Source organism: Theropithecus gelada, chromosome 14 (genome assembly GCF_003255815.1).
Source record: "Theropithecus gelada isolate Dixy chromosome 14, Tgel_1.0, whole genome shotgun sequence".
NCBI classification, from domain to species: Eukaryota; Metazoa; Chordata; class Mammalia; order Primates; family Cercopithecidae; genus Theropithecus; species Theropithecus gelada.
Genome location: NC_037682.1, coordinates 30865448 through 30878916, shown reverse-complemented (window position 1 = coordinate 30878916; position 13469 = coordinate 30865448). Strand labels below are relative to the sequence as shown.

At 40.3% G+C, this 13469-nt stretch overlaps 1 protein-coding gene across 1 annotated transcript in view; it reads left to right on the top strand.

Annotated features, from left to right (window-relative positions):
• The window catches only part of CAT (catalase), a 35336-nt gene that overhangs the window by 13288 nt on the left and 8579 nt on the right, over nt 1-13469 (top strand). Inside the window, exons 5-10 of the mRNA XM_025356343.1 lie at nt 798-902; nt 1492-1617; nt 4487-4678; nt 5123-5275; nt 9669-9807; nt 12539-12669. Of these exons, the coding sequence (XP_025212128.1) occupies nt 798-902; nt 1492-1617; nt 4487-4678; nt 5123-5275; nt 9669-9807; nt 12539-12669 (846 nt within the window). The remainder of the gene's footprint in view (nt 1-797; nt 903-1491; nt 1618-4486; nt 4679-5122; nt 5276-9668; nt 9808-12538; nt 12670-13469) is intronic.

Sequence of the window (13469 nt, the reverse complement as noted above, 5' to 3'; positions counted from 1 at the left end):
TTGTCTGGATTACTTTTTTCAACACATTTTTCTGTATTTGGTAAGATCAAGTAGCAACAGTTACCACTGGTCTTAGATTTGTCATTTTAAGATACATTGACTTAATGGGAAGTGAGTTTAGTTTTCCTTGCAGAACATTGAAGATTAGTAAAAAAAGGGACTTTACTTTGGAAACAAACAGAGGGTGTCTCTACATGCTCTGAGTCAGCAGGAGGGTGTGTGTGTGTGTGTGTCCGTGTGTGTGTGTGTGTGTGCATGTGGGAGGGTGGGTATATTTTTTCCAGGAAGAAATAGTATAAATCCCAGCACTTTGGGAGGCCAAGGCAGGCAGATCACTTGAGTCCATGAGTTCAAGACCAGCCTGGGCAACATGGCAAAACCATGTCTCTACAAAAAAATACAAAAATTAGCCAGGTGTGGTGGCTCATGCCTATAGTCCCAGCCACTTGGGAGGCTGAGTTGGGAGGTCTGCTTGAGCCTAGGAGGTCAATGCTGCAGTGAGCTGTGATCATGCCACTGCAGTCCAGTCTGGGTGAAAGAGTGAGACCCTGTCTCAAAAAAAAAAAAAAAAAAAAAAAAAGGACTGTAGTTTTGAGTATATTTGAAATACTTTAGGGTATCTTAGATGCCAGTTGTCTATGTTGAGTATATTTCATTTTATGGGTTGGCAGTTTAAAATTCCAGGATTGTATTTAGAGTTATAATCCATAAACCTAGTAATAGGCATGTATAATGCAAGACACCATAATTCCTGTAAACTTAGTTTTTGAATTTTTTTCTCTCTTTTTTCTATTTAGTTTCCATCTTTTATCCACAGCCAAAAGAGAAACCCTCAGACGCATCTGAAGGATCCGGATATGGTCTGGGACTTCTGGAGCCTACGTCCTGAGTCTCTGCATCAGGTATGAACCCTTTTTTTCCATTGTCTTATATCCCCTGGGATGCAGTGTTTAATTATGCCTCCTCATAAAGTGTCTCTCCAGTTTTGGCTGTTTTATTGGAATAAGCTTCCTCAGATTTCTTGATCGTGAAGAGTTTTGTAATAACTGGCTTTAATAATCATCCCCCATTCATCAACCTTAAATGGTGATGATAGATAGATAGCAACATTGTCAGTTGATATTTAGCAATAGTAAGGATGAAAGTCTTTAGTACAAGGTAAAGCTCTGTATTAGGGAAGTGAGGGGAAAGTAGTACCAAATTTGCTATGAAAATAAATTTTGAATAACAAATTAGGCCAGTTTTCAGGTTGTTTTAGCTTTCCTTCATAGAATTTTGAGTCATAGTATTAGTGATTTGCATATCATTTTGGTTTAAAATTTTTCTGTTTGTTATTTTCTACAGGTGAAATAATGTAACCCTTCCCATGGGAAATAGGCTAGTATGTTTTATGTCATTAAGGGACTTTCTGGAACCTAAGGAATATCTTAAAAATCTAGGATGTTTTGATTTAAATGAAAACATTTTAGGCTTTATATTTCTGTTCCTTAGGTTTCTTTCTTGTTCAGTGATCGGGGGATTCCAGATGGCCATCGCCACATGAATGGATATGGATCACATACTTTCAAGCTGGTTAACGCAGAAGGAAAGGCGGTTTATTGCAAATTCCATTATAAGGTACGTGTTATACCTTTGGGGCAGAGTGTACAAGGCTCCTACCACACACCTCCTTATTTTTCCTGAAGAATTGAGCAAAGATTAAGGCTTCTCCCACTTTTCCCTCACCTCCCTCCCCAAAGATGGGAAGTATTGATCTCGCTGATCAGTACTGTGAGTATTTTGTTGGCTTCCACCTGAGGACATAACTTCACACTGTCCTATTAGAACTGTGTGTGGTTCTTCTTTAGTCTTCCTTTTACATGTGGCCAGAGTTAAGGCACATGGCTGCGATCAACAGTTTAAGCTTCCTTTTTCTGGATCCTGTGTCCCTTGTCATAAATATTTAGAAAATGTGCTTCTTTTGTGCTGCTTCTGGTTTAATGTTTCTGGGCTGGCAGCTTCATGTTGAGTACAGCTTTCTCCCTGAAGTGGGAATATCTAAGCTTTTGGTTTGGGCTCAGAGAAGATAGTATAGACCTCTAGGCTAGGCAGAAGGAAATACTTTCCACCTAGTTTAGCCTAGCTTTTTTTTTTTTTTTTTTTTTTTTTTTTAAAGATAGGCTCTCACTCTGTTACTGAGGCTGGAGTGCAGTGGTATGATCGTATCTCACAGTAACTCCTGGGTTGCAGTGAACTCCTGGGCTCAAGGAATCCCCCTGTCTCAGAGTAGCTGAGGCTACAGGCACACACTACCATGCCTGGGTGATTTTTAAATTCTTTTTATAGAGATGGGGTCTTGCTGTGTTGCCCAGGCTGGTCTCAAACTCCTGGCCTCAAGTGCATCCCCAACTTTGGCCTTCCATGGTGTTGGGATTACAGGTGTGAGCCACTGTGCCTGGCCCTAGCCCGGCTTTTCTAGAGTTCTTGTTGGAGTTTGGAGTTAAGCTCTAGAAAATAATAAAGTGCCTAGCCCTGAGTCATTATCCTGAACATAGATACCTTTTAGGGCCCAGAAGAGGGCTAACACCGCTTGGAGCATATCCAAGTCTCACTATCACTTCCAACATCCAGTGGCATCTTTCCAATATCATTTCTTCTAACTTTTTAAGTCATCCATCTATTTACTTAGCATTTATTGAGGTTGTATTATGAACAACGCTTATAAGTAAAATCAATTACCAATGTCAGAAAACAAAATTGTACTGTTTTTAAAAATTTGCGTTCATATAGCCAGATCAAATGCGTTACATCTGGGGAGGGTTTTGAGAATGTTTTAATCAACTGAAATATTTTAAAGGGTACTCTTTTGGTTTAAGCATGTCATTCGTTACAATGAGCAATATTACCAGTGAGCCCTGGTGTGTTAGTGATATTCCCAGAGAACTCCTGAGGGCTAGGTAAAAACAAGCCTGAGAACCTCTGTTTCCAAATACTGCTGCTAAAATAAGCAGAAAGAAGTGGGCTCATGACCAGTACTGGACAATCTCTCTCTTAATGACATCCAAAAGCCCTGTTTTCTTCTATCTTGTTTTCTTCTGTCCTGTTTTCTTCTTTATCTGAACAACTTAATGTAGGCATATCAAACAGGAGAACTATCACCTCTTTTTATCATCATAACTTGAATCTATAATATTTGACAAGGAAACGTTTTATGGAACATAAAATTGGCTTGTAATTGCCAAAAGGATCAATGTAGTGTTACTTAGAGTAACACTAAATGGTTGTCTCTGGGACGGCCAGTCTAGTTGGTAGCACTGGAGTTATGCCAGCCTGAACTCAGATTTTTACTCTTCTAGATAATTGTGGCCTTGGGCATAGTATTAAAAGTTCTTTGAGCTCCAATTCTTTTCACTGTAAAGTTGGCATAATATTACCAGCTATACAAGTCCTGGAAAGACTGGATTGCTTGTGGGTCTTTTATCCTAGGGCCCTAAGGTAGCCTGAGATCTACGTGGATTCATCAGTCTGGATTATTCTGACCTAAGATGATTATTTTCTAAACCTAAAGGATTCAGTTAAAATCAGAAAGGTATTGCAATATTATTGCACAAGTTAATATATTAGCTCTTTGGGTGATCTGTACATCGTGACCTTCATTTTTTTTTAATACTGAAGGTGGCTTTACTTCTGGTTCAGTAGTAAGAGTTCAGACCTTTTCACTGATGAGAGAGTTGGGATTTCTGTGGTAGAAATAGACCAGCGTTCCGAGTTGATTTTTGCTAAGGAAATCTTTCTGCGGCACTTGGCTTGTTGGGAGGTCTTTCAGAATAAGATCACATGGTCAGTCCATTAAAGAACAGTATGATAGGATAACAGGAGCACTTATGAAGTGACACAGCTTCTCTGGGTTTTAATGGCTTGCTTGGAAAGTCAGAATATTAATTTTGCCTGCTCATAGTCAGAGAACTAGTTCCAGGTAGTTGTACTGAAGTTCTTTTCAGCTCTGTGAGCTATGATTCTATGATTTATTTAAAAAAAAAAAAGGAATAGGACAGGGGTGAAGGTATACTAGCCGAGCACAGTCTCAGTAATTGATTTGAGCTATCATGAAGTGGAATTAAAACATTACTTCATGATAAAAGGGAAGTAGTCCTTTAATTTTATTAATCCTTTGCCTACTTTTAAGATGTATTTTGATTTTTCTGATTTGGAAAGTAACATGAGTGTAAAAATTCAAATAATAGAATACATAAACAGAAAGATAGGACTGATTTTAAATATGAAATGTGTAGCTGGGATTTCCTTGACATTTAAAAGTATTGGGATAATCAAATAGAATTTCTTGTTGATAAATTCATTAGTATCAGATTTGAACAATGGAAGTATTGTTGTAAAGAAAGTTCATTCTTTGGGTGGTGTTACTCATAATCCTTCAGTGAATTACTGATTACATTTTGATAACTTTGCCAATAAGTTTCCATTGGAGCTTCTTTCTCTCATTTTGTAGACTGACCAGGGCATCAAAAACCTTTCTGTTGAAGATGCGGCGAGACTTTCCCAGGAAGATCCTGACTATGGCATCCGGGATCTTTTTAACGCCATTGCCACAGGAAACTACCCCTCCTGGACTTTTTACATCCAGGTCATGACATTTAATCAGGCAGAAACTTTTCCATTTAATCCATTTGATCTCACCAAGGTGAGTCAGTAACAGCTATATTGTTTTCTTTTTTAAGTCTCTTCTTACCTAATTAGAAAAAAAATCTAGTCAAACAATTATAACGATGGGGAAGTCATATACAAAATACAGAGGGTACCACTTCAGAGTGTCCTTTACCAGCATCTTGCTTCCACATTCCTGTTTGTCATTTCATTGAGTATGTGTATGTGGCTTCATATATTGTTATTAACAGGGAACAGATTATGAAAAGCTGATGTACTTTTTCCTAGGGAAACTGTCAGTACTTACCACTTCCTATTGTGAAAGATTTAACTAAGGCACTCATCTTAAATTCTTATGTTTTATTGGATTTAAAAATTATTTTCATTGGCTTGATTGTATTTGAAATCTGGTATTTTTGTGGGTAGCTTTAATTTCCTTTGGTTGATTGCCTGTTAATTATGAATATGACATCATTTTCAGGTTTGGCCTCACAAGGACTACCCTCTCATCCCAGTTGGTAAACTGGTCTTAAACCGGAATCCAGTTAATTACTTCGCTGAGGTTGAACAGATAGCCTTCGACCCAAGCAACATGCCCCCTGGCATTGAGAGCAGCCCTGACAAAATGCTTCAGGTGAGCCTGGTGGATTGAGATGTTCGAGACAGGTGTCCATGTGAGCGTGCACACACAAAATGTGCAGCTTGGCATGATCCTTATATGAGGAATTAATGAGAACATTACTTAAACTTTAATCTAGGTGCTTGGTTACCTTGTGGGACTCACTGAGGTGAACTATCCTTCAGTGAGCATTCCTTGAAAAAACCAAGTATAAACAAAATTCCATAGTAAAGTCCCTACATATGTGAAGACAAGAATACTGAGTCTCTTAATTAAAAAAAAAGAAAAAGACATAATAGAAATACGTTAAGTATTGGTAGAGTGAAACATCATTTGTTCGGTCTGTAACTGAAGTATGGTTAATTAATTATAATACCTTGGTAAGCCTAACTTTATTCATTTTCTTTCTTTTTTTTTTTTGAGATGGGGTCTTGCTCCATTGCCCAGGCTAAAGTGCAGTGGTGTGATCTCGGCTCACTGCAACCTCTGCCTCGCAGGTTCAAGCAATCCTCCTGCCTCAGCCTCTTGATTAGCTGCCATTACAGGCACCCGCCACCATGCCCAGCTAATTTTTGTATTTTTAGTAGAGATGGGGTTTTGCCATATTGGCCAGGCTGGTCTCAAACTCTTGACCTCAAGTGATCTGCCTGCTTCGGCCTCCCAAAGTGCTGGGATTACAGGCATGAGCCACTGCTGCCGGCCTCATTTTCTATTTCACGGTGATGCTTGAATTTTTCCATTTGTAAAAAGAGATCTAGGGATGATTTTTATGAACTACATGTATGCTGCCAGTGATAAAGGCAGTGGATTAACCATTCACCTTGCTAATGTTGTTAAGCTATCAGTATGTTTTACTTTTTAATATGCTCTTTCAAGAGTACCAAGAGTGAAAAATTCTACTTTGGATCAGAATCAGTAGGAAAATAATTGGCTTAATAATTACTGTGTAAATCGATCTCTTGTGGTTTTGGACTGTGACCTTGAAACAAAGGTTAAAGATTGTACCCCAAACCACAGCGACTGAAGGTTACTTCTTATGTAAAGTATCTGATTCCAGTTCAGGTTTCAGTCTGCATGGAGGACAAGCTTAAGTTTTTTTAAAAATAACTTTTTTGCTTATGACATTGGGGAGCATCTGAGGCTTTTATAGAAAGTAAGTTTTTCATTAGTTTTTAGTTCAGTTCAACTATTATAAATTGAGTACCTGTCTGTTGTGTATGGTGGACTGTCTCGGGTGCCATAACGTAAGGCAGAGTGCCGTGGTGATCCAGGAGGCAAAATTTTGTCTGATAGGAGGTTGGCCACAGAATTTCATGAACGAGGTAGCATTTGAGATTGTTTTGAAGAATAGATAGGATTTTGATTTTTAGTAGGTAAAATGGGGCAGGAGAAGGACTTGAGTATAGGCACAAAGGTGGAGCATGTTAGGTGTGTTGAAACTATAAACAGTCACTCTTTACTGAATGAGAAGAATAGAATTTGGATAGGTTCGTTGAGTATATGTCAGAGGGGACCTTAAATGCTTGAGTAGGAGTGAAGAGCTTTCTTCAGTTTTGAGAAATGTGGTCTGGGATGTATTGAGTAGAATCACTCTTCTTGGTGATAAATAGAAAAAGCGGGAACTAGGGGTTGGGAATAGAAAAAGGAAAGTCAGGCAGTTCTCAGAGGAAAAGCAGAAGTTGCATTGAAACCAGGGAGTAGAGGAAGCTAAAACAATGTGACCCTGGGCCCTGAAACTCCCTGCCTGGTGGCTGAACTGTGTGAGGGTGAAGCTAATGGGATTTGCCAAGGCATGAAATTGTCATGGGCAGAGCTAAGGCTGCATAACTCTGGTTAGACAGGGAGGGAATGGATTGAGGAATACAAGGTTACCTAAACTCTTTTCACAAGAATCCAAGTCACCGTGGGTCTTTGGAACCACAGTGGGACCGTGAGGCAGTCAGCAGCACTGAGTTATATAATTTGAAGAACAGTGAAGATTTGAATGGAGAACTAGGCCCCCGAGAAAAGGACTGCAAAGCAAATACATATTCTCTACTTCCTAAGAAAGCAAATGTCTAAGGCAGCTATTGAAACAGTGGGGAAGAGAGTCCTGAAAAAGGATGACAAGTAGAAATTAATATAATTTCTATTAGTATTAATTTCAGTTCGGGCAAATGTATCTATTTTAAATTCAGTGTACTCTTTATGGTTTTTTTTTTTAAGATGAATTTTAGAAAGTGTTTGAAAGAGCTTTTGTAAGTTTGTTGAGTTACTGTTTCTAGCCTAGCTTTTCCCCACCCTTCTTAGGTCATTTAGCTATGAGTTCCAATACCATGGAGCCTGTGAGGAGCCATACAGTTGGGGAAGGACTGTTGTACTCATTTAGCCATTTGGTGACCATTAAGGAATGATTTGAGATTTTTTGAGGGGTGAGTAGGGAACATGTAGATTGTCTTGTTGGACCGGAAGTGGAAAGCCAGTTAGGAGGGCTTTGGGGTTATTCTTGCTGAGAGCTCATGAGTATTGTAGCCTAGGCAGTGGCAGTTGGTGTATTAATGGGCAGTGTTTACAGGTGTCTTTGAACAAGGTCATGTTAATAAGTTTTATAACTTTATCCAAAGTGGTGAGCCACACCATGATGAAGTGGACAAATAATATAATACAAGTCATGGAGAGACTGTCCCTTGAATACCTGGGGACACAGGTGCAGCCTTTCTTGCTCTCATTCTCTGTATTTTGCCAAGAGTTGGAGAAGTTGAGCCGGTTGCTTGAGTGGGAAAGGCTTTCCCACTCATGCAGGTCCAGCAAGGGAGTTCAGGCACAGGGCCTTGGGGAAGGCCTAGATTCAAGCTGGTGTCAGGGTATGACCTCACTGTGCCCATTTCCCAACCTTTGCTGGTCTCCACCTATAGGTGGGGTAAGGTTGCCTGATAAACACAGGGTGACACAAAATCAGAATTATGTGATAGAGGCTACATTCAGGAGCTGCCCATGGCAGGATTGTGTCTCCTATCCTGTTGATGGAGTCAAGAGCACAACTTTTTGAGCCAGAGGAGACAACCAGCTTCCAACCTATAGCTGAGTTTTGGTTATGACTGCATGGCTGGTCATCTAAATATGACCTTAGGCTATTTGAAATGATGATAAGAGGGAGTCATTCAGCCAAGAGCAAAATATTGACAGAACCCTGGGACTGGATTAAGTCTGTTGGTATCAGTGATTTGGTACAAAGTTATTGCTTAAGTTGCCCTATTCAATTTGGTTTTTATTTTGCCTCATAGAATTAGGGATCTAAAAATACTTTTAAGATTCAAGGCCAGTGATAAATTTAGTGGAAGAAAAATTGCTTATAGAAAAGAAGTAGGAGTAATGAGAATAGTTCAATCATTAGATGTTAAGATTAATGTGGAATTTATCTTAAAGCTTTTGTTTAAGCATTAACTGGAAGAAATTTCAAAATGCTTGCCATCCTTGCCTTGGTTAATATGGAACATAATTTAATCTTAGATTCATGACTTTTGGCATTGTAGGGCTTTCATTTTGAACCATAGATTTTTTTTTATTGTTGTTCATATCTAGAAAGTCTCAGAGCTCAAAGTGTATCTGATATAATTCAGAAGGCAGCATGGGAGGTACTTTTTTTTTTCCTGATCTTGCTCTGTTGTCCAGGCTGGAGTACAGTGACACGATTGCAGCTCACTGCTGCCTCAACCCCCTGGGCCAAGCAGTCCTCCCACTTCACCCTCTTGGAGTAGCTGGGACTACAGGCACATGCCACCATGCTTGGCTAATGTTTTAATTTTTTTTTTTTTTTTGGTAGAGACAGGTCTTGCTGTGTTGCCCAGGCTGGTCTCAAACAACTGGGCCCAAGTGATCCTCCCACCTTGGCCTCCCAGAGTGCTGAGATTATAATAGGCATGAGCCACTGTGCCCAGTTGGAAGTGCTTATTTGAAGAATTTCCCATACTGTTGGTTTTGTAGAAATTTGTTGCTTTTTGTTAAGAGCAAATGATTGGTGCCTCCCCTGGAGTAAGGGAATGAGGAGGAATAGAATTAATTCACTATTTCAGTTAGTTAATGTTCTAGCACATTTGTTTTGTAATGTGATACTTCCTTGGGAATAGCAAGTAATACAGTATAAGACAAGACACTAACTTGTTATGCAGAAGGGAAAAAAAAGGTATTATTGCCTAAAACAGACGGGAAGATTTGTGGTTGGCCATAGGGCCTGGGATATTAAGAACTGTTCAGTTAGGGAGAACTTATAAGAGTAGAGGCTTCACTCTTAAGTAGGGGGAAAGGCAAAATTTTATGGTAACCATGTACAGAGTGCTTTGTACTTCAAATTTCAGAACGAAGTTTACAGCCCATTCCTATGTTATATGTTACTGCCCCTAGTCAGTATCTATTGCGTTTATTACTGCAGGGCCGCCTTTTTGCCTATCCTGACACTCACCGCCACCGCCTGGGACCCAATTATCTTCAGATACCTGTGAACTGTCCCTACCGTGCTCGAGTGGCCAACTACCAGCGTGACGGCCCCATGTGCATGCAGGACAATCAGGGTAGGCCTTGAGACATTGGGCTCCCCCTGCGCGGGCAGAGGGCATGTGGAGCAGATGGGCGGGAGGCCAGGCCAGTGGCTCTCAAGGTGGCCCCGCAGGACCTCCTGCTTGGTGAAGGTGCTCTCCAGGTGCTGCTAACTGGGCGTTTTTTTGCCCAGCAGTGAAGATTTAGGCTGCCTGAGGACTCTCCATGCTTTTAATCTTTATTTTATATATTTTATTGAGAGTTTCCACTTCAGATATTACTTGTATCCAGTAGTTAAAAGCAGGGAGTAAGATCTTTCACACTGGCTAGAGTACGGTAGCATCCAGCTTAGGAGTTAGGTTTTGAAGACTCTTCACCAAAAGGGACAGTTCCTGAAATCACTGTGAAATCACCAAGACTTAGACCCATAGAAGTGCGAAAGCCAAGAGTTGGAGTCTTTTGTTTCTCTTTGCCGTTCTGTTGTGGCCCCGGAGGAGCAGGTCTAGCCCTAGCTAGAATTTGGAAGGGAGCTAGAATTAGCAGGGAAGGCTGGGGAGAAGAGAGTAGGGGAGACAGAGCAAGTCAAAGGATTCCCCTCCCTTCATTTTTCCCTAAGTGAATAAAGTCATGTGAATCAACTCTACCACTTTTTGTTTTTTTTGGAACTCATTTATCAAACTTACAATCTTTTTCTTTTAACTACTTTTTTTTTGGTGTCATATACAAGCAGCCTCCAGTTCTAATTATTCTAATAAGTCAAGCAGAATGCTTGATTGAAGTTTTTTCCTTTTACTATTCCACAGTTTAATATAGATCTTAGTTATTTTCTTTTCCCATTTAGGACATGTGTTTTAGTAATGTGGACTGCATGCCTTGATCCCTTTAGAAATTTTACTGATGATTTATATTTATAGCCACAGATGTCTATATTCAAACAAAGTTTATTTTTCTATGATAAAAATAATACATGTGTCCTAAAGAAAATTTGGAAAATATAGGAAAAAGATGAAAAAAGAAAAATACCCATATAGTCCCAACACTAAGGCCACAGCTGTTACATTTTGCTATATTTATTTATCTGTTTATTTATTTTTGAGACAGAGTCTCACTCTGTTGCCCAGGCTGGAGTGCAGTGGCATGATCTTGGCTCACTGCAGCCTCCCCCTCCGGGTTCAAGCGATTCTCATGCCTTAGCCTCCTGAGTAGCTGAAACTATAGGAGTGTGCCACCACGCCACCTAGTTTTTGTATTTTTAGTAGAGACAGGGTTTCATTGGCCAGGCTGGTCCTGAACTCTTGAACTCAGGTGATCCACCCACTTTGGACCCCCAAAGTGCTGGGATTACAGGCATGAGCCACTGTGCTTGGCCTGATTTTAAAAGTAGAGCATTTGGGCTATGACCTTGAAGCTCCGTGAAAGAGCTTATTTGTTCTTGTGGTCAGTGCCTTAAAGACAACTCCCACTTTGAGTAAAGGTCAGAGCTCATTTGGAAGCAAGATTTTAAAAATTAACTAGGCACATTTCAAAGAGCTAATTCTTAATGAAGAAAACACTGTGATGGCTGGTTGTTGGAGCATTTTGCTTTTCATGTAGATGTGGCTGATCTGTTGAATTTCTTGAGCTAATAATTGGGCTCCATAATAATATGGTATTCTTCCTTCCCCTACACACACACTTGGTGTCTTGATGAATGTCATACATAGGTATCTCTTGATATCTACTGTGGGTGATCTGTTATGGCAGTGAGCTGGCTAAAATTCCAACCCCAGATTGGTTTACTCAAACCACTTAATATGTTTCTGGGCCACTCCTGTTTAGGCAGTGTGTGCTCGGGTAATGAAATCTTCTGCTAATGTCAGCCGAAGCAAAGTATAGTTGAGAAAATAAATATGCCAAAATGAAAAAAAAGCCTCATAATTTATTTCAAAAGTCAAAGAAAATATTTTGATTGTATTTGTCACTGTTTCTTACAAGTCCAGATAAGTAAGTGCTGATATACAATTACCACATTTTTTTAAAAATTCTTTTTTTATTGATCTGTGGAGGGTGTGAAAGTGAAGCTACAATGGAACAAAGTCATCATCGTCAGTAAAGGAGAGATACCCTGAGAATCCTAAAAACACTTCAAGGAATAGCAAAGTAGAGTTCTGTAATGGAAATACTGTATATGCTGGGCTGGAGGAGACAAAGAACCCAGAGTTCCAACCCCACATCTACCACTGGCTTCTGTGTGACCTTGCAGCAGTCAGGTCACATCACAGAACCCCATGCTTGTGTCTGTAGATTCAAGGAGCAGAACCAGAACTTTCAGATTTCCGTCAAGAATTTTGTGATGCAGTGTTTGAACTGAACCCCAGTCCAAATGACGCAATTTTTCAAGTCAATTTTGAAATGTGTCTTTGAACCTCATCCCTGTATGGTGGCCAAATCAAGCACACGTGTATAAACTTCTACATGTGCTGTAAGCCTCAGAAGACTTGATAGATGAGACCCTTCGAAGTGTCAAAAGGGACTTTGAGATTCATTCATAAAGTGCGGCAGCCTGTGCAAGCATTTAGCAGATGGCAACGTTCCCTAAGAATCTTCATACTACCTGTAGCTAAATGCAGGAAATTAAAAATAACCTGTGTGTGTTGTGTTTATATCTGTGTATGTGTACATGTGTATTTGATTACCACTTAAATTTATTTCTCATCACAGTGATTATTTGCAGACTTACTTGACTTTTCTTGTTCCTAAGTGCATCTGGGTGGTTTTCTTTTGAAGGTGGTGCTCCAAATTACTACCCCAACAGCTTTGGTGCTCCAGAACAACAGCCTTCTGTCCTGGAGCACAGCACCCAGTATTCTGGAGAAGTGCGGAGATTCAACACTGCCAATGATGATAATGTTACTCAGGTAATGACTTCTTTGTCTGCTATGGAAGTCACCTGCTAATTCTCCTTGTCAATGCCTGCATAATCTGCACCCCCACCCCCCCACCCCACAACGCCCAAACTGTCTGATGTATCTTAAATTGAATTCAAGGAAGACTCATCTGTGATAGTAAATTGGGCCCCTAACTGGCTGGAGTTGAAGGGTTTTATTCCTCTGGTCTTTTGCCTCAAGGTATGGAGACTCCGTCTCAGTTTCTTCAAACTTTATTGAAGGGATATGGGGAGGGGGACATCGGGGAAACAGTGATTTCGTGGGAATTTAAGAAATGAGCATATACAGCGTATGTGGAGACAAATCTAAGAATCTGGGCAGGACAGCCCAGGTTCAAGGACTAGAACTAGAGATCCAAAATAGCTCCAGGAGCCTCAACCACAAGAGTGTGGGCGTTTCCACTGCAGAGCTCGCCCTTCACGTGGCTTGTTCTCCATCTGTCTGCTTCTGCTTGCCGGTGCTAATTGATTATTTTTACCACGGCTTCCTGTTTTCTCCTGTCTGCGTCAGAGCTCCTGTTTTATCATTGTTGTGGCTTTTTCACAGCAATGGTTTCTCCTTTAAGGCATCTTTCTCCATGTATTACTCTTTTTTTTTGGACCACCTTTTACTCCTTCTCTCAACATATCTCAGATTCTAGAGAGATGGAATCCTATTGACTTGGCTAATCTTTTCACCCCAGGTTGCACCATTGGCCTTGGTCAGCCTCTAGTTAACTGCCCCAGGTCAAGTGCTCATCCTCTTTCCAGTCGCTTATAGCTGCCCTAAGG